This window comes from Artemia sp. Qi Xiang Cuo, chromosome 11 (genome assembly GCF_049724085.1).
Source record: "Artemia sp. Qi Xiang Cuo chromosome 11, ASM4972408v1, whole genome shotgun sequence".
Classification (NCBI taxonomy): Eukaryota; Metazoa; Arthropoda; class Branchiopoda; order Anostraca; family Artemiidae; genus Artemia; species Artemia sp. Qi Xiang Cuo.
In genome coordinates, this window is record NC_142804.1 from 12,399,025 (window position 1) to 12,421,561 (window position 22,537).

The following is a 22,537-nucleotide window of genomic DNA, read 5'->3' on the forward strand; positions in this document are numbered from 1 at the left end:
CATTGCTTTATTCTGAAGTATTTGAAGAGATTTGAAAACAGACGGAAAGGTAGATGCCCAAACCGAAATGCAATAGAGAAAATATGGGTGGACAAAAGAATAATAAATATATTTTAGAATAGCTTTAGGAAAAAAGTGACAAAGACGAGAGAGCATGCCAATATTTCGGGAAATTTTTAACGACAGTGTTTTTACATAATTATGAAACGACAAATTTTCATCTAAAATAATCCAAAGATATTTGAACTGATCCATCCGTCTTGATTCAAAAGCATTCAAAAAAAGAGAGAAGGTATCTGACACTACTGATCCAGTTCGCGAAAATAACATATACTGGCATTTTTTTTCATTAAGAGCTAGTAAATTCCTTGAATACCAAACAGATACTATTAGTAACGTACTTTCAAGGTTCTGGAAAAGAACTGATAGGTCCTGGTGAGAAGCAAAAATTACTACATCATCAGCAAACATTATAATTTTACAAAGAGGCAAAACTTCTGGCAAATCATTTATAAAAAGAAGAAATAAAATAGGCCCAAGAACAGAGCCCTGAGGCACTCCGTAATTAATTGGAAAAGATTCGAAACGGAGATCACGAGATTTATCAACACAATCTAGTCGTCTCCCAGAAAGGTAAGATGAAAAAAATTTAACAGCTTGTGTTGAAAACCCATAAGACTTTAGTTTAAAAAGAAGCAACGAATGATTTACGGTGTCAAACGCCTTTGCGACATCAAGAAAAATCGCCAACGCTTGTTGACCATCATCTAGTGAATCATTAATATTTAGTAAAAGCTCATGAAGTGCCAGTTCAGTTGACTTTCCTTTTATAAAACCATATTGAGACATATGTAAAATCTTACTATCAAATATATATTTTTGTAATTGACTATTTGCAAGTTTTTCCAAAATTTTGCTGAAAACCAAAAGTAGAGAAATGCCTCTATAATCTGAAGGGTCAGTTGAACTCCCAGCCTTAGGTAATGCTATAACATTTGCTTTTTTTAAAAGTTCAGGAAAAACCCCATGCATAAGTGATAAATTAAAATATGTGCCAGCAAAGGTGAAATGCTTGACGCTATTTGCTTTACGGTTTGAGCCGAAAATCCAAATTCGTCCTTAGAAAAACTCCGTTTAAGCTTCAGAATAACTTTTTCAATCTCATGAGGCTTAATCTCAGAAAAAGAAAACGAATTTTCCGCATGTTGCTCATGAACTGGAACAGAAGGGGAATTCAGTTGCATATTCATAGTCAATGCAAGTCTAGAACCAATATTACTGAAATAATCTCCAAAAGCATTTAAAATTTCCTTGGGCTCTGTAACATTTTCCCCATTTAAAACAAGGCAATTAACACTAATATTCTTACGACTATGAGGACGTATCTTTTAATTTATAATTTGCCTTTTTTTTATAATATCCTTTTTATACTACAAAAATTTATCTTTATATTTTTTTATATTAAAATTTATGATAATTGATTTTAGCTTTTTCCAAAAAAATCTGATTTCTACACACGACTCAGGTGTCTGTAATTTAAAATAATTCTTAAATTTTCTATTTTTATGTTTTAACGATGTCAAAATACCTTCAGTAATCCATGGGTCAAATTTCTGCGCAAACTTTCCATGCGAAACTCGTGTTGAAGAATCCCGATCCCGCAGTCCCATCATTTGATCAATAAAATCTGAAAACGTAGCATTTACGTCATCTGAGCCATAAACCAAACTCCAATCATGGTCACCAATTAACTGACGTAGAACTTCACAATCAATCCATGTATATCTCTTTTTTGAATTATCAATTGTTGAATCTTGATGCTGTTTATTACTATTATTTAAATTTAAAAGAACACTCCGGAAAATGATTGGATATATCAGACAAAATTACTGAGGATTTTTCAGCATCAAATGAAACAGAAGAAAAAAATATATTATCTAATAATGTAGCTGTATTAGCTGCAACTCTTGTCGGCAGAGAAATACTTGGAAGAAAATTAGAATACAACATCATAGTTAAAAACTCCTTATTATTTCCAACATCGAGATTCAAAAGATCAACATTAAAATCACCCGAAATAATAACCGGTTTTTTCAACGCTTCCAGATTTTTCAACAGCTGTTCAAAAACTTCAAAAAATATTTTTGGGTTACCCGACGGAGATCGATAAACAGACCCGAAAATAAATGGATTACAGCCCAAAGGTACAACTTCAACAAAAATAGTCTCACATAACCCTTCATCAAATACAGACAAATCACTGAGAATACTAAAAGACCAGTCATCACGAATATACAGCATCTGACCTCCTCTCGCATTCTGACACCTTGTACGCGAAATACACTTCATCCCTGGCAGATCTAACATTGTAAGGGGTATATTAGTAGACAGAAAAGTTTCACAAACTCCAACAATGTCTATAGGACTAGATGCAAGCAAAAGCTTCAGTTCATTGAATGCAATTTGTAGCCCCCGGGCATTTACATGTAACGATCTGATCGGAAAATCACAACTTTTTGTTTTATCCGATAGAAACTCGCCTGAAGAATAATCACATTCAGGTAGATTATTTACATAATTCATATCTTTATCACTTCCGGTAGCTGAATTTAGAATAACATCTAATTTCAAACAATAATCAAGAAAACACTGAAAACGATCCATAAAACAAAAAAAGAAAAGAAAAATTCACCGCTTCTTAGTTTAGACGAGAGGTTCATATAACACATTGCGAATCTGAACTACGTCGGAAATCGTTTTACACGGAATTATTTAAGAACCACACTTGAAATAAACAACACCTCGTAAAGTCCATACATTTTTCAATTCAAACTTATTGCGCACAAGCTTGTAGATTTCTTGCCTTTCCCTGGTTAGAGCCTCATTTACATATATTCGGGAACCTTTCAAATTCTTGCGATTGTGTAGGATCTCAACTGCAGAGGCCTCAGTAAAAAATGTAAGTTCAATCGGAGTTTTTATTTCCGAGGCACCTCCCAAACACCTTGCACCCTTGACAACGGATTTATCAAGATTGAGTCCCATTTCACTGTTAAGTCGAGCTAATATTTTCTCACCAAGGTGAGGCAAATCACGCGTGGGAGAGTCTATCCCAGATACAATGACCTTAGTTAGAAGAGAAGACTGGTTTATATCATCCAGCTTAGTTTCAAGCTTTTGGAGCTTTGCGCAATTTTGGACAATTCTCGCCCGCAAATCGCCAAGTGATTTCTCAAGCAGTTCAAATTTACCCTTGAATTGCAGATCGATCGCCTCATAGACAGCTTGCGTAACAGTATCAAGAAAATCTAACTTAATCTGTGTGACCGGAGAACTCCCTAATCTACTGCACTGTTTTTCCACTCTCCTACGAATTTCATCCTGTATGCCGTCACGAAGGTTAACAATTTCTGACTGCATCAAGTTAACCGACTCAGATAAATCCCCGGCTAAACCTTCCGAGTCCTCCGTACACACCCTTATCGCTCTCTGAACATTTTTTCTGCCATCTCTCAGCGCTTCTTCATATTTCTCCGCGTAAGCCCATATATTCTCGGACTTTACTATTTTAATTTCGTCTGTTCCGTAACAGCAAACTTCATAATTACTTCCATCACCTTTGACTGGTATTACCTGCGTAATTTTGCAAGGCCACAGATTTTAATATTTAATTTGAGAAAACGCCCTGTTTCCCACTTGAATAGCTTCAGAAAATTAAAAAATGAAAAAAAAAGCAAAATCTCTCTCTCAAAACGTCCGCAAACCTTCTGTGCATGAATGCCTAGCAGCAACTGATGGCAGTGGGCGGGATCAAAAAAAGGTAGAGCTGAAAACAGCCAATGGAAAATTTACCAAGTATCCAAGTTAAAATATCCAAAAAAGTATGATACAATTCTCTTGTGTTAACTAGTCAAAAATTCAAATGAGTTTACTGAAAAAAAATGTGCATTGCCAATTTAATATACATATGCTGATATTTATTCCCTAAAATCTTAATTAATTTTTGATTTCTTAAAGTTACAAAAGTGAAAATATTTCAAAGAATTGTTTCAGAATTTTCAATATTTCAAAATTTTACTGTAATTTTAATATTTATTTTCAATATTAAGTACAAAAGAAAACATTTGTAATATAATTTGTTTTCATTAAAGCGCCAATGACGCAATAGGTTTTAGGCTTCTGCAGTGAGACGATACCCAAACTCTTGTTTTTAGTTATTTTTATTCGATTCAAACTTGATTTGCATATTCAATTTAAGTTTCACTCGTTTTAAGATTTATTTATTCATTTAAATTAATATATATATTGTATGCTTTGTTTGCATTGATTGTTTATTTAATATTTGTTCGTTTTAAGTTTCATTTATACTTTAATAGCAAAATATTTCTTTTCGTTTTAAGCTAGATTTTCATATTCAATCTAAGCACTACTCGCTTTAAGATCTATTTATTCGTATATGTCACCGCTTGTTGCATGTTTTTTACTGTGGTTGTTTATTTAAATTCTGTTCGTTTTGGTTTTTATTTATTCCTTATCAGGAGTGTCTAGCCGTTTTGAGTAGGAAGTTTAAAATACTTTATCATCTGCTGAGCTTAAGTTTAAAACGGACTTTACTTTTCTTTAAAAAACTTATTTTTTGGAAAGTTTTTTTTTAATTAATCTATAGAAATGCCGAAATATGCCACTGTCTGCTGCAAAGTAACAATTTTGGCCTGAATAGCTCCAAAACAGAGTTCTAGTTGATTTAGGACTATCTAAACCTATCACATAAGTAATCTAGGCAAAATCAACGGTTATTTAGATTGTTAACACAATAATTTTAACGCTTTTACAAAATTGCATTGTTGCACAGCATCTGTTTTCTTTGGGGGGGGGGGGGGGTAGGGTGCCTAAAGTATCAAAAAGTGCATTCACAGGATCAAACTTTCCATAAGAGGTTATTCAGACTAATATGGAGGGGGAACTGCTCCCTAAATTCCCTTGGTTTGGAGGGTATATTCAGACCTAGTATGTAATATTTGTGTTAGATGATTTTGGGGTACTAAGTAAGTGGAAGTTTTTGACTGAAAATATTATTTTTAAACGTTGAAGCACTGTGATAAGATCTAGGATAACCAGAATATAATATTAAAAACAACCAGAAATTAACTTAGAAGAATCATTTTTCTCAGCTGAATAGAAATACTTTTCCTCAAGAGACTCTAAAATCAAGCTTATTAACCACATACAAGAGTGAGGCTATCATTTTTTCTTTTTTTTGGAAAGAGCTAAGAATTTGAAAAGCTTAAAAGAAATAGATTACTGACCAAAATTCGCTGTTCGTCAGACAAGTAAAACTAGATTGACTATTTAAAATATACTGGTACATTAAAGATTGCCGAAGATTTTCCTTTTCTGCCAACCGTCTGGACCAAACGGAAATCAGGTCGTCCATGGTGGGGATTGGAGAAAGTCATAAAGAAAGATTTAAGGGAAATTGGAACTTCCTGGGAGGGTGTAAAAAGGGAGCTTTTAAATAGATTAGGATGGAGGAGGAGTGTGCGTAGCTGTGTTGGACTGAATCGGCTTGGTGCTGCTGTGAATTTTTAGTAGTAGTAGTAGATTGATCAAAGATAAGAGTTCCTAAAAGTTTGAAGTTTTTGTTAATGCTATGGTGAAAAGCGGAAACTGTATAAGATATATCTTGTTTTCACTGAAGTGCAATTGACACTCTAGCCTCTGGGGGGTTTTATAAGGTGGTTGTCTCACTTTTATTTGTTTTAATTTTTATTCATTTTAAAATTGAGCAAAGTACTATGTTTCTATCAGTTTTTAGGCTACTTAAGGGAAATTAAAATTTAGATGGTGCTGTTGTATATCATAGAAGTTGTATGTTTTCAAAGTCTCCAGTGCGTGCACTTTACTATATGCTTCAATACTCTTTTTTAATTCTAGTTAACTGTATGTCAAACTCTTGATTTAAATTTAAAACCGATTGTTTTGTTGATTATAAGCTCCATTGAAGAAATAAAAACAGGAACATAGTATCTTAACATAAGCTTTTCCTTTAAGACTAAGATAGGCCCGAATGATTAATCGCCTCCCCCTCCTTCCAAAGTCATCGCCTAGACACTTATTTTTTGCCCCCCCCCCCTCACCTCCCTCTCCCCCGAAAATTATCTGATATCGCTCAAAATGAATGAGATATATTTAAATAAGAATCAGCAGATTTATTGATCTGTATATTGTTTGTTGTGTTTAGCCATTGCCGAAAGCAGCACCCTAGAACATTTAGACACAGGTAATTGGCACTTCGCCCGATTTTTTTTTTTGAATTGTCTTGGAATCTTTGCTTTCGGAGTATTTTGAAGAATCGCCCGGAGTTGAAAAAATCGGCCGATGTCGAAATACGACAAAAAGAACAATGATGTTTGGGGGGCATCTAACGTTAAAGTATTGGCGTGAAATCACATATTAACTCTAGGCACTTTCCAGCGACAAGACGTGATTCTTGAAGCAAAGTTCAGATTTATCAGTGTAGCAAATAATTTTGTGAAATTAGATTGTCGTATAGCAGCAAAATTTATGAACCCATAATTTGTCAAAACCCCTATCCCACCTAGTATCTAGAAACCCATAAACCCATAATAATCTAGATCCTAAACTCACAATCCCGATTGTCAGTGCAACGGCATTTCCATGATTTCAGTTGCTGGCAGAATGGCATTTCTTGCGATCCAAATTATGAATTTATTATCCAGCTTGTCAATGGACAAGTTTGTGAATCTCTCGTTCTTTTCATACTGTTTTTGTACTCAACACTGTTACAACAGGACTATTTTAATCGGACTGTATTTAGAGGTATTCTAGTTTCATGCCAATGTTGCGATTAATTCTACTTTCTTTTTGACTAAAATTTAAACACATTTTAGCAATACAACTCTTCGTCATCTACCCATTCCTTTGCATGATGTGGCGACATTGCAAAAGTCACATACGGACAAAGTGGATTCACTGGTTAGACAGCTGCAAGAACACGTTTATCGGAACAGCACTTTGCCTGTTCGATCTCATTCTCACGTCTTCCGACTACACCATGTAAGTCATTTTACTTTTTTCTTTCTTTTATGTTGCTCTGTTTTTTTTCGTGCTTTTTGTTTTGCTTTTGTTGCCTTTTCTTCACTTTTGTTGCTTTTTATTATTTTATTTTCCCAAAAAATGGGCTAAAACATAGGACAGCAAACAGCTTAAGAAAACGTGGCTTTCAACTTCTTTACGCTGTAAGAAAACGTTTTCATCTTTTCATTTCTTATATTCTTTTTATAATAATTATTTTTGTAAAGGCTTCTGGTGTAAAAATCTATTATTTCCCTCATTAGTCGAAATTCATTGCTTCTTTTTGTCAGTAATTTTGATTCGGCTCTAACCATTTTCTTCGAAATGGTATGTGTTTTCTCAAAAATTAACTTTCTTATTTCAAGGTCTCAATAGTGAGGGCTAGTCTTCATTTTCAGCTATCATTCAAATAATTATAAATCTTCATTGAAAACATAATCTTAGTGAATATTTTCAAAATGAAACATTGAAACGTAAATTTTGAAAAACGAGAAAATTTTCAAAAAAAAATGTGCATGCGTCTGACACAAGTCTGTTGCCAAGACCAAATTAACGAAATTACCATTGGAATAACTTGTTGTAAAAATGTTTTGTTTCCGTTTTTTTTTTCAAATGTTGATTTATTTATTTTAAAAGCACTAATACAGGTTGATAGCATTCACACTAAGCAACTATTCAGATAACGAAAATATTAGAAAGCTAGGGGTGATCTCTTAAATATTTTTTGCAATTTTAGAAATTATTCATTTAGGTTTAAAGTTTCCCATTGGCTTATATTCTCCATTTATAATGTCCCCCATCGGCTTACCAGGATTCCAGATTTAAAAAAAAAGAAAAAAAAAAGGAAGTAGTAGATAGGAGGACGACACTGTCAAGCGATTATAAAGAGTGTTAAAGGAAAGAGAGAGAAGGAAAAAATAAATGAATATATAAATAGAGTAAACAAAGTAAAATAGTAACAAAATTAGGTGTAGTAATAATTAAATTATGACTATATAATCATGAAATGGTAATGAATAAATAATGCAAATAGCAGTAATAATAAAGCAAATGAATGAAATAAGAAAAAAACTTTCTAGTGAGGGGGACCCGGTGACCGAAAGAGTTGAGTAATTTTTACAAAGATTAAAATAAGAAAATATTTAGCTAACAGGGATTAGCAAAGCCCCAACCTATGACCAAAGATCAAATAGAACGAAATGTTAAAAAAAATAAAAATAGAATTATCAAATAGTTAGCAAACAAAACGTAAAGGATTTGCCATGGATAAATAGAAAAATGAATACGGATATGAGTTTTGGTGTTGCTGGTTATTTGGTTTGGAACGGGGGTCTGTGGCGCGACTCTAAGCTGAGCCAGAGTTGACCCAGCTCTAAATGTGTACCTGGAGAAATCGAGGGAAGTTGAACAGGAGGGGTATGCGAAAGCATAGGACTGCTGGCCCCAGACTCCCCATTGCACTTTCTGGCTGAATGACCCTGAAATGGAGATAAGGAGCGCTGGTAGGGACTGTCAAGTACAGTCCTGTCTTCTTTACCTTTTTACCTTAATGAGGAAAATACATGAAATATTTCTTATAAATATAATTATGACTAAAAACAAAACTCCCAGATGCCGATTCTCGGTCTAGGATTAACTTTCTACAGTTTCATTAAGATACTCCGGCTAGAAACTGGTTTATCTAATATTCATAATTAATTGCGATGGATTAAAAATATCATAGCTATGTTCTGGAGGTTTGAGTATCGTACACAATTCCCAGTATTGAATATACCTCCCTCCTCCGCTTCATAATTTACTCCCTCCCCCATCCATCCCTCCTCCCTTATATATGAATTATGAGACACAAATTATCCCTCCCTCCTCCGCTTCATAATTTGCACTCTCCCTCCTCACTTATATATGAATTATGAAAGGCAAATCATCCCTCCCTCCTCCGCTTCATAATTTGCCTCTGGGCGAAATTCACAAAATTTCGGTAAAACTGAACGCTTGGATTTAAAGCGTACTTTTTTCAGACTCCCCGTTCCCCTTGGAAAAGTCACATACCTCTTTTTTCAAGCTGCAACCCAAGGGTTTTGCATCATGCTAAGTTTGGGTTCTGTATAACATTCATTGGAGTCGAATTTTCAGCCATAATCTGTCCTGAAAATTGGTGCTCCAGACCTTCTACATCAACCACTTGTGGACAAAAAAAGAAATATCTATTTTCGCCTCTGCATATAAAACCAGGCTTTATGATGCCTTTGTTATTTAAAGGAGACTGTCTCGTGGCCTTCCAAAGAAACTCATATACTATTTTGAAGTCACAAACAATGCAAGCTTTTTGATAAAAAAGATGGACGTTTCGTAAGAGCGATAGCATAGCTTCAAAAGACCCCCCCCCCCCCCCCCCCCCCCCCCCCCCCCCCCCCCCCAAAAAACCCGACCCGCGTGGCCCTCTCTCCCCCCTCCCTCTCCCACTATCTGTCTCTCTCTCAGAGTGTTACTCCTTGTCTCACTATGTCTGTCTCTCTCTCTCTCTCTCTCTCTCTCTCTCTCTCTCTCTCTCTCTCTCTCTCTCTCTCTCTCTCTTGGCTCTAATTTGCATGTAAGAGGAATTGAATGACAATTTATCACCCTCTAATATTGCTTATCCCATACTGTGATTGTGATCAACCTGACTGTAGTGAGAGCTAACATTTGAGAGATTGAGAGATTATATAGTGATTATATAGTGATTATAGTATATAGTATAGTATAGAGTATATAGTATAGTATAGTATATAGTATAGAGATTATATAGTGAGAGATTATAAAATAATTTAATAGCAACAAATATTGCAGGCATATTTCCGAAGGTTTTAAATTAAATAGTTCTTTTCATAATTTTGGGTAGAAATTGACTAATGAACAACTTTTTTCATTTATTTCGTGTTTTTGTTGTCTCCGTTTTTAGTTTTCTCATCTTCGCAAAGTAAAAATAAATAATTATTGAAGTAATATGTTTTAGGGATTTCAGTTAAACTCTACTCACCAAACCATCGACCGACTCTATTCCCAAACTGTGGAAGCGCTTAGAGCGAAAGAACTCTCGGATCCTGACCTGCCTTTCCTTGACGAAGCCAGAAGTGTTCTTTTAGATGCAGGTAACGCTAAAAAGGTGAGCAAGATTCTCTTATTTGCACCATATTCACTGACGCTCTATAATTTTATTTTTCTATTTTTAATTTTCATGGATTTTCTAATTTCAAGGATTTTCTATTTTCAACTCTTTATTTATAATTTTTAATTTAATTTTTCTATAATTTGAATTTTCTGCTCTATAAATGTCTATGAATAATTGATCTGGGGTTCATGGGGGTTTAAATAACAATTTGGGGGTCCATTGACCCCCAAATATATCAAGAAAGAAAAGGAAAACAAGATACATTATGAAGTTTTCAAATAAAATAAGAAATGATAAAGGCCGTTATTTCTGATTACCAAAAATTGTATCAGTGATAAAATTGAGTAGATTTCAACAATTTTAATTTTATTTTTTTAATTTTAGTTCCAATTTTTTGTTGTCAGTGTAATTCTTAAAATATATGAACTGAGGAATTTTTCTGCCACAATTTTCTTTGGGGATGCGGGGTTTCTTACGCACGTTTTGCGGGAGGAAGCAACAGCCCTCCCTCTCTTCGCGGTAAATAATCATAATTTTTTGTTATGAGAAGCCATACATTTTTAGGTCTTATTTTCATAGAAAACTCCTGAACGAGGGAGGGGAGGGATTAAATTCTGATTTTCAATGAAAACTATACAAAAATGTTAATCTGTATCATGTTGTAGATACTTAGTATAAAAGCGCACTATTGACATTTCGAATACCCCCCCCCCTCCTACTTTTCATGGGATCCTTTATGGCACCGCATCCCTAAACCTCAGTGCCACTAGCTGAACTCCTTAAAAGAAAGAACTGATCACTGAAAACCTAAGAATTTTGAACGAGTTTTGTAAGGATTAGTCAATAATAATTACTATAACAGTTGCTTAATTACTAAATTACTAAGACATTCCTTAAATACACCTCAAGTACGTTTTTAAGTAATAGAAACTCCTACGCGTTGATGGTGAGTGACATCACGGATCCATTTGTTGAAAAAAAAATCGTAAAAGAACCAAAAAAGTATCAAAGAATAAAAAATTACCAAACGTTAAAGAATCAATATAACGTTGTTATCCCTTCATTACTTTACGGTAGATTTTTTTTTGCATGTTATATTTTGTCCCAAGTTCTCCGGCCTGCCAAATACTCAAACATGATATGCCACGAAGATCAGTATCACTTGTACAGAATTGCCTACGTCAAATCATAGTCAACGTAATAGTGCTGAATAAGTAATGAGTCATGGGTCTTTTCTTTCGTAATAGTGCTGAATAAGTAAGGAGTCATGGGTCTTTTCTTTCGTAATAGTGCTGAATAAGTAAGGAGTCATGGATCTTTTCTTTCGCAATAGTGCTGAATAAGTAAGGAGTCATGGGTCTTTTCTTTCGTAATAGTGCTGAATAAGTAAGGAGTCGTGGGTCTTTTCTTTCGTAATAGTGCTGAATAAGTAAGGAGTCATGGGTCTTTTCTTTCGTAATAGTGCTGAATAAGTAAGGAGTCATGGGTCTTTCTTGTTATGACAAACAAGAGACTACGATGACAAAATGAGGACCCCAAAACCTAGCGCCATAGCACCATGCATCGGGTTCAATGTGTTGCCAGATCTTTTATTCATAGACCTGAGACTACAAGTGCAGTATGAGCGCCCCAAAACTATGAGAAGGCCTTAGACGGTCAACCATTTTGATCAAAAATTTCCGTCAATCCATTGACGTATGCTTTAATCAACTTTCAATCGACTGTTCAATCAACCCTTCAATTCCGATCGAAGCTAATCTAACACACTGCTTTTGGCCAAAATGATTGAGTCATTCAAACTTTCTATCAATCACTGCCAACGCTTGACTCAAGCGTCAAACAGGTTCCTAGACGGTAAATCATGCTTGAGTCAATCGATTGACTGTAGCTTTTGATCAAAATGATTGACCGTCTAGGGCCTCCTTTCCATAGTATGTATCCTACACTTTTTATAAATGGTTTCTTATTTGCATCACTGTGCATTGAAGAGTTTGTAATTTTTCTATTATAGATTTAATGCAAATATTACAATATAGTATATAAAACAATTGCTTAAGTAATTCACAGGCGGTGCTTGGTTCCGTCTAATGCTGTATTTATAGGTCAACTGAAGCTGCAATTGTAGCATAAGCGTTATAAAGTACAACAAGGATTTATAATCTTGCTTTTATCTAGAGTAGGGGGATCTACTCTACCTTACTGAAAACAAAATGCAATCTGAACTTTTTTTCTTTTTTTTTTTTCTTTTTTTTTATGGGCTTAAGAGTAAATCAAATGCTACTCAAGCGTATAAAAACTTTTTTTTTCAGATCATGCTGTAAGAAAAAAACAATTTATTTTTACTGCTTCAGTTTCATAAATGGTTTTTGATTTTCACCAAGATTGGTATATATATTAAATATATATTGGTATATATATTAACATAGTATATATTAAATACGTAACCTAACCTAGGTACTTCCCCCCTAAACCCTAAAAAACAATAGTTTAAATATTGTAAACGCAATGACAAATCACGCTTTGCAATTCAATTCTCTACTGACTGATACCTATTTGACTAGTTTTCTTTAGCATCTATCTTGCATGTGTATCAACTACTTGACTAGTACCGATGATATATGTATTATTATTTTCGTAACAACCTCACTCCCCCCCCCCTTCTGATTGGTTTGACATAATATCAGGTTATATACAAAAATTGCTCTTTTTTTATATGTATATATATATATATATATATTTTTTTTTTAGATCATGCTGTAAGAAAAAAACAATTAATTTTTACAGCTTCACTTTCATAAATGGTTTTGATTTTCACCAGAAACAGTTTCTAAAGTCTAATAGGAAATACGAGGTTGAAATTGTAATTTGAGTGTCTTCAAACAAAGTACATGTAACGTACTGCCTATTATATGCTACTAATTGTAACCATACAGGTTTCACTAGTATTTTCGGATTAAGAAAACTGTAATTAAAAATTTCACAGTTTGTGTTTGATTTCTTACAGAGTTGATGTTTAAAGAATTTAAAAGCCCAAGTGCAAGAGTTGACTAACCGTAGAAAGCTAGGAGAGGGTTCAGTTGGTAGTAAATCCTAATATCTATTTCCTTTTCAACCATAAAAGGGCATCTAATTGTCCTTTTGGCCTATAGACAGGCCCCGTATGGTGTCTGATCAAAGTTTTCAGATAACTATTTTAATCAAATGGGTGCAGCGGGTAAACAAAATTATGCCTCCAGAGGCTAAATAGTGTGTTCAGGCCAAAAGGCAAAGGTGGAAAATTATCTGTGATGTGGTGAATTTGACCATGCATACGATACATCGTATTCGTTTTCTGTCTCGAGAAGATCAGCTTTTTAGAAAGGGAAGCTTTTTAAGATGATCGCTGAAGGTTTTATGAACAACCGATTCTGTGGTGAAGGGCGGGGGAAGGGGAGGAAACTGAAGTTATATTGTCAGTTCACAAAACCTTACATTGCCAGCAAGTTCTATCATACCTATGAAATCTTTATTAATAAATAATCACCAAAAATCATCAATAAGCTTCAGCATTAATCTTCTTAGATTAGAACTAAATCTTTCCAAGACATTATGAATAATTTCTTCTTGTTTGACTTTTATTCTGTCATTTCGGCTGTTTATTTTCAACTTTTTCAACCATCTACCTTTTATCAACTGCCTGTTTAGCCATCTACCTTTTTTCAACTGCTTTTTCAACCTTCTGCTTTTTATTCAATAAAGCTTCCCTTTCTAAACCTAACCTGAATTTGACCATGCATACGATACATCGTATTCGTTTTCTGTCTCGATAATATCCGCTTTTTAGAAAGGGAAGCTCCTGCTTTGCACTTGTTTATTGAAATCTGCATGGACCTTGGATTTGTCTTCAAAATCCAGCAGTATCCTCTCGAGGTTGGTTTTCATTTCACTCATATATACCAGGAAAATTTGGGGCTTAGGATGCTACCCTGAGGAACCTGAGCCTCTACTAGATATTTGTGGGACATAACAGTAGGGAGGTTAAGATTACTTAAGAAACTCTTAATGAACGATTATAAATTCCACGTAGTCGAGTTTGTTTAACGGGCCCTTATGCCAGGTTATTTCAAGAAATTGTATCCTAATGTCGTATATTGTATCCTATATATATATATATATATATATATATATATATATATATATATATATATATATATATATATATATATATATATATATATATATATATATATATATATATATATATATATATATATATATATATATATATATATATATATATATATATATATATATATATATATATATATATATATATATATATATATAATATATTTATTTTTTTTAGCTTTTGAAGCAGCTTTATGAGATGACCCAAAAAGGTGACTATTCATCATTGAAGGATCCTTTTGTCAGCTGTAGTAGTCAACTTCACAATTACGCTACCTCCCAAATACAGGTGAGTTTCTATTTGTTCTCTCTTTTTATATAATAAATTCTCTGGATATTAACTATCAGCTTATTAACGTTATTAGCGTATAGAATGCATACAAAAAGTATATTTTCAATAGTGGAAATCACCGACATCGTACCTACGGATAATCTGTATAATCTCGGGTCCTATACCAGCCTTGCGGACATTTGGAGTAAGTAATACAAGGTAACATATAAATTGTAACCTATAGTGGAATGCATATGTAGCAAAGGTAACGTATGTATACAAGTAACAATAGCAATTTTTGGTAGCAACTAGGGTTGAGGATGTTATTTTTTGGCTCTTGTTCTAACCTTTTTCAGGTTGTAGAACTTTTTTTTTTCAATGCTTTATACCGAAAAATCGTGGCTAGTCCTATTTACCCACCCCTTGTTAAAAAGATTATGTGTAATAAGTAAATCAAACATTATTTACGAATGGACGAAGTATTTATAATTAAAGTGCAAAGTATGATTAATAGCTAAAAGAAATTCAGAAAGACTGAAAAGATTCTGCAGGTAGCACTTCTGATATGTAAAGCTTTATTCCATGATTCATTAGTATTTTTTTTACGCTACTTTTATTAGATTAATATTCTGTCAAAACATCGGAATCATCAGGTGATTTAGAAGATAGTACTTCGAGTTTTATTCTGATTGCTCTTGATAACAGCTGATACCTCCCCAAAATGTCACGATTTTTCTGACAACCCATATAGTTTCCTACATTTTTAATATATTTGACCTTTTTGAGGGGAGGGGGAATTTCCATGTAAAAAAAATGGAGAATGTCGTAAAAAGTACTGAAATTATATAAATTTGATAACATAGCAGCTGTTCTAGAACATGCCACATTTATTTTTTAGTCTCCTATTTCCTTTGTTATTTTACTAGCAATTTCCACAAGCTTTAAAGGAGTATAATTTGCATGTTCTTACTTGCTGAGGCTTAGGTTTTCCTATTCCTGGGACACTTAAGGCAGCCAGAGTGGTTTGACAAGGCGACCCGTCCTAAGCTTTCAACCATAGCTCTTCTTTCTAAGTCCTCGTTAGCTTCGCCTTCTTCTTTATTGACCTTTTAAGAGATAATTGAATCCTCTTGACTTTTATAGACCAGTGGATATTTAACACCAAACGTCATTTGGCAATTTTTTACCGCCCGTCTGCATTATTTGCCCTCAGGCGATCCGTCGCTGCTTTCTTTTTACATAAAGGATGGGGGCATGATTTATAGTACGATATATTTCGTTGTTCCTTTTTCTTTGCGTCAAATTTGCAATATATTAGGCCCGTTTTTTAGCACTAAGATCTTACATCTAAGATTTTACCTCATCTTTGTTCTAAGATCTCACTGATGGTAGCAAAAAGTGTGAAGACCGCCACTGTTCTGCCGTATAGAACAATGATGAGAGAACTTTGATGATCTACTCATCATTGTTCTCAGACCGCTGACCAGAGCAGAATGATGAAAGACGTTTGCACAAAAACGACCAACGATGTAAGATCTTTGTTCAAAGATTTCACTTTTAAGCGTTTTCTGACAAAAGATGTAAGATCTCAGCTCATTGATGAGTGAAAAAACGCCCCTATTGTATAAGGACGGAAAGAACATTCATATTATAAATTCTGAGCTTTAACGTCTTAGAGTATTTGTTATTCTCCGGGTAGTTCTAAGGCAATTGAAGATAGAAAAAGTCAACGTTGTTCTGTGTTTAATTTCTCAGTAGAAATTAATATCATGTTTAAAAAAGCGGCCGAGATATTTAAACTCTCTCACTTCTCCAGTTTCTTCATTGTTGACCGAAATCCCTTGAAATATACGGGGAATGACAGGCCTTTATTGTCTATAGAGAACCGGAAAGTCTTTACCCCACGACTAATATTTGTGTTGTCTTAGACATCTTCTGGGTAATGAACGAGAAGCATACTATCGTTAGCAAAGTTGCCATATTGAGGTCTCTTACGAGGGAAAACTCAAGCTCTACGGAAAATAAAAATAGATTTCTAGTTGTAATTTATAAATCCTAATACAGTATACAGGATAATGGTATAGGGAAAACAATATAAACAGGAAAAAAAAGGTACGTTTGTAATAGTTCGCACTTTAAAGAGCTTTTGGATACGAAATAGATATATCTCAATTTGCATCTTTCTTATAGAACAATTTAGTACCAACACTACAGAAAATAATTCTGTGACTAACTGGAAAGCGTTAGGCGATGATCACTATTTAAAACACAGAATCTGTAGAGTAGTTATAATGTGCAGCTTCTTCTTCTTCAACTCAACCTCATTCATTCTGAACTAACCTGTTGCAGGGGCTAACTTAGATTGAAGGTGACTTGAATGGTGGTCGAGTTGAATGAGGATTAAATTGCATGGGGGTTTAGTTAACCGGGGGTTCAGTTGAACGAGTTTTGAGTTGAATGGGGTTGAGTTAAATGGGGCCTGAGCCCATTACAACTAGTCTTGGTCTTTATTCGGATTAAAGTTTAACTATCGTAAGAACGTGTGAAGAGATGAATTTCTCTTAAAAAATAATCCTCAGATATTTCTTTTCTATACTATTTATCTCATCTAGTAACTTGTGTAAATTACTAGGGCAAAGTTGTACCCCCACACTTTTTCAGGCAGTCATAAGTGATGCTGTAACCGAAGCTGAATCAAGGTGCCCAGAACTCTTTCGCACAAGGAGTCTCACCACAGAGCTGCTGTCTACCCTGGGACCAAAGGCTACATTGAAGCCCGAATTTGTGTTGGCTTCCTTGACTAATAACTGTGCTTCCGAATTAACTGCAAAGTTGAATGATGTGATACTCGATATTGTTACTGCCATTTCGGATAGAGCTATTGAAGAGACTGTTCATGCTTTATCAAAAACGTACAAAAGTCTAGTAAGCCTTTTTTACACTTTAGTTTCACACGAATTTAATTTTCAGATGAAAAATGAAATAGGGATAATCAGTAGTGGTAAATTTGAAAACTGAACACAAAATTTCCTTAGGTTGCTTCAGACCCGTTGGGATTGCTGCAGGGTTTGAAATTCAGGTAATTTCCTTTTAAACATTTATTTTGATTTACTTATATTTTATGGTGAACATACGACCTACAACCAAATAAAACACAACAGGAGAGATTGAAACAAGACAGCAATATAAAAATTTCTTCTTGGTTGGATCATTTTTCTTTTCTTTCCTCCAGGTTCGTATCTAGGATTTTTTTTTTTGGGGGGGGGGGTATAAAAATAAAATTAAAAACACATCACAAATGTGTTTATATGCATTTTTTTACGTTTTTACGATTTGGAAAACATTTCGGGAGGGGTGGGGGTTCAAACCCCCTAATCTTGCTTCCGGGATACGGCCTTGCTTTCCTCTGTATAGCACTTTTCATTTACGCAATTCCTTTAAAAATATTCCATACTAGTATAAATAAGGAGTTTTGTCAGTTTTTTTCCCCGTTTTATTTTTATTGTCCTACAAAGTTTTTAAAGGATTAACGGCAAATTTGGTCGGTCGATTGGCATAGCAAAAACGTAGCGTTTAGGCTATTTTTTGTGAGGGATAAAATAAATTGTGTTGCCCCCTTCTCAGCACTAAATTAAAATTCGCTTTCCTTCCCCGCCCCGAACCAACAAAACTGACCCTGAAAGTTTCAACTAGACCCCAAACTGTCAAACAAGACAGGGTAGACACACCAAAGAGAAAAAACCCCTCCCTTGTCTAGTTACTTACCCATCTGCACGTTTAGAATAGTCTATTATGGATTCCTAATTCCACAAACACGACTTTTATTCAAAAATCAATACATTTTTAATTCTTGCTTTTATATATAGCAGAATCTCAAAGGACCTGACAATTTTTCCGCAATTCTTAGGTTATCCTTAGAAATCAGGTTTAATCAATCAGATATTAATCAATCAATCAGATACTGATATGTTCATGCATAAATGGGCTTTAATTAGTTTTGTTCTTATCTTCTAGGATTAAAACGAAGTAAACGATTATCTATAAAAACAAGTATCTGTAAGGCCATATCTAATTAACGTATTTAATTACATGAGTGTTACTTAGAAACACTCATGTAAACTGTTGCTTAGAAAACTGTTACAACTGCTAAAAATTGTTAAAATGTTACTATTACAACCGTTAATTTGTTAAAACTGTGCATACTGTTACTTAGAAAAAATACATGTGTGAACTTAGAAATCTTCACTAATCGTTCACTTTTTTCCAAAAATCCTTTTTGTCAGCTGTAATAGTCAACGTCACAAACGTCATTTTTCCCGCTAGCTTCAAATGCATAATTTCTTTTTTCACCCCCTCCCCCCCCCCAAAAAAAAGAAAATTAATCTTGGTATTTCCACTCGAGCCAAGCTGTAAATATTGCCCTGTGGCAGCACAATATTAAATTTGCTTATAACTTCTCGTAATTAAGTCATTTTTTTTAAAGAGAAATTGAAGGTGACGCAGCTGGACATCCTAAGGTAGAGTTGTTACTTGTGGTTCTTCGGCCTGGTTTTCCTCATTATCGTCATCTTCCGGTACGTTCTGTGGGGCAGGAAATTGAATTCTTCGCACACCGCGACCTAATCATCAAGTTTGACAAGTCACGAATTGGTTGGGGTTGTTGATGCTCCAGGCATCTTGAAACTGATATGATACTTATAATAATAAGGACAGGACAGGAGTAGTTGAATCAACCTTGGTTGTTCGAACGAAACTAAAATATGCGCAGGCCGGCCGGAAGTGGATAATTTTTATAAAGAAGTTAAAATAAGGACCTTTCGTTGGGATGTACACTCGCGTAGCTTTTGATTTACCGAAGGGGTGTTTCGTATTGGGCAGGTGATAAACGTTACTGTAGTATTTCCTAACTTTCCGCTTCTGCGTTAGACAGGTAGCCTGCATAATATGTTTTCAGGTTTTAAGAAATCTAAAAGTTTTCTAAAGGAACAATTTCTTTTTACTACTTTATTAATTTGAACAGATAAGCACATTAACGAGTTCTTGATCCTACCCACCAATCCAAACACCTAGAACAACATTGTAGTTAGTGCATATAAGCCATCGTAAACCCAAAGTTGTATTTTGTTTACCTATACACCACACATGACAACTATCTGAACTTATTAATTTTTAACTTGAAGTTTTTTCGTTTTTTTTTCTTTGGAAGGTCCAAATTTTCACTCCTCATCTTACAGAAAATTATTTTATTTCCCTCGTTTTAGGTCGGAGGTGTTAAGCATAGGTCATCAACCTCCGATATTTCTCGCAGTGCCAATCGTCGTTCCACTCAGTCTTCCAGTCCATCAATAGAAGAGCGTTTATCCGTCAACGAAACAGAGAAATCTGAATCCTCACCTGTGGTAAGTCTCAATCACCCCTTTCCACAATAAATTTGGTATAAATCTAGAGAACTACTGGAGAGACGGAAACATTAAGAAAACAATTCTTACTTCATAATATGCACAATAATCATAATTAACACATTTTGCATCCAGCTAACCTTTATCTTCACTTAGTTCAGTGTTTTTCCACTTTTTCTAAGAAACTTATCAATTTTTTCTAATAAATTTTGTTTAATTTTGAAAAGTCTGCTAAATGTAGCACTATCATCTCCAGATTCTGGCCGTTTTTCTGAAACAAAGCGCTATCTATTTTTTTCATAGAATTGTCTTTAGTCAATAGACTTTCTACATGAATTTTATGTTAACGCGACTGCAATTACTTTAACGTCCTCTACAAACAGATTTTGTAAAAGATGCTCTGTTTCAGGGATGATTCAAAATTAAAGAAAAGCTATTGAAAAAAATTGATAAATTTCTTAGAAAAAGTGGAATAATGCTGAAAGAAGTGAAGATAAAGGTTAGCTGCATGCAAAATGTGTTAACTATGATTATTCTTCATATTGTGAATTAAGAATTGTTTTCTTAAAATGTTTCCTTCTCTCCATATAGTTTTTCCAAGGTAATTCTAAAGCTAGGTAATTCTCTAGGCTTGTACCATAAATTTTCTCAAAGCTTAAGATTTCCTATTACATTACTCTTGTAAAATAGGATCGATGCAGAAATTAGTTTCTGGGATGGTATTTTGACGACTTTTGAGATGAAATTTTAACATATTAAATTTAAATTAAAATTAAACATATTATTAAAATTAAACATATTAATTCATATTAATTAAAATTAAACATATTATCAAAATTAAAATATTAAAATTAAACATATTAATTCAATCATGCTCCATGTATATGTGTTTTCTTTTATGAAGTAATATTTCAGAAAACTGCAGTACTTAGTTCTGACAGTTCCTGATTGGCTCTGACTTCCCTGTTACAAAAGAATAAAACAATAATAAAGGATATCGAGACAAACAGCTGTGTAAAGTCAAAAAGTCAAAAAGACGTAGCAAATTAAAAGTAAACCAAAAACTGAATAAAACAATAAAAGAATAAAACAATAATAAAGGATATCGAAACAAACAGCTGTGTAAAGTCAAAAAGTCAAAAAGACGTAGCAAATTAAAAGTAAACCAAAAACTGAATAAAACAATAAAAGAATAAAACAATAATAAAGGATATCGAAACAAACAGCTGTGTAAAGTCAAAAAGTCAAAAAGACGTAGCAAATTAAAAGTAAACCGAAAACTTAATAAAACAATAAAAGAATAAAACAATAATAAAGGATATCGAAACAAACAGCTGTGTAAAGTCAAAAAGTCAAAAAGACGTAGCAAATTAAAAGTAAAACAAAAACTGTGGATTCAAGCTGTGGATTTGTGGAATCAAATAAATTTAATTGAATTTTATTTATTTGTTAAGTTTTATTTAATTTATTTAATTTTACTTCTTTTTTTTCACATCAACTTGGGTTCTGAGAATGGTGAATGACATCGGACCTAGGCATTACTGCATGCCCTACGTTTGTATTATTTATAACACTTTCTTTCTAAAATAATCCCTAACTATGAATTAAAAAAAAAAACGGTCCTTTCACAATGCTTTTTTTTATAGAATTAGTAAAATTTTGACCAAATAGTAACTACTTTTAGTATTTGCATTAAAAATAGTTCATGTAGAAAGAAGTGAGGAAGAATGTAGTGATTTTACACTTCTTTTCAAAAATTTAGTACAATCTTAGAAAAATAGTACTCTTTGATATGCAATTTATTTTTACCTTCTTACGGGTTCAACACGATTTTGTCCGCCTGTGCCTCCAAAGGCACCCAGGACATCGAGAAGGAGCCGCCAAACTTCCCGCGAGTTTGCCGCTGCCAGTATATCCTTACACTGAGGCTGGTTTAAGTTGTTTAGATTTTGCAGATCTGTCTGGCACGTTCGGCGCATGGTTTTTCTGGGTCTACATCTGCGGTGTGCACCCGATGGTTGCCAGTGGAATCGCTAAGGCCCCGTAGTTAAAATAATCTGAAATTGTCATTACCTAAGTCAAACTATGTTTAGTTTGTACTTATGAGAGTCTCATTGAGTTAAATATTTTTAGATATTACGGTTACGCCAAGAGGTTCAAATGCAGACTTTTTTAATAAAGGGAGGGATCAAATTTCTTAAGCTTTGAGAAGGAGATTTTGAAGGTTGTTGTTAAAAATGCTCCGTCTCTTTATTTGCAACCTAAAGACCCATTTTCACAAGGAAAGGTTGTCGTATCTTTGGGGGCATCTGCGTTTTAAATTGAGAGTCAAAAAAAGTTTTAAATGTTTTAATCTAATAACGTTTTTCAGGCCTTAGCCATTTATGTGTCTGCAAACGAGCCTAGCTTTTTATCTTACTAAAGGACTTGAATGTTTTTTGGTATTAAATACCAAAT

At 33.9% G+C, this 22,537-nt stretch overlaps 1 protein-coding gene across 4 annotated transcripts in view; it reads left to right on the forward strand.

The window, feature by feature from the left end:
* The window catches only part of LRR (capping protein regulator and myosin 1 linker 1 leucine rich repeat protein), a 236,230-nt gene that overhangs the window by 111,280 nt on the left and 102,413 nt on the right, over positions 1-22,537 (forward strand). For all 4 annotated transcript variants that reach the window (XM_089096290.1, XM_089096291.1, XM_089096292.1 and 1 more), the window contains exons 17-21: positions 6,912-7,077; positions 10,088-10,237; positions 14,589-14,699; positions 17,343-17,606; positions 19,943-20,080. In XM_089096290.1, coding sequence (XP_088952416.1) covers positions 6,912-7,077; positions 10,088-10,237; positions 14,589-14,699; positions 17,343-17,606; positions 19,943-20,080 — 829 coding nt within the window. The remainder of the gene's footprint in view (positions 1-6,911; positions 7,078-10,087; positions 10,238-14,588; positions 14,700-17,342; positions 17,607-19,942; positions 20,081-22,537) is intronic.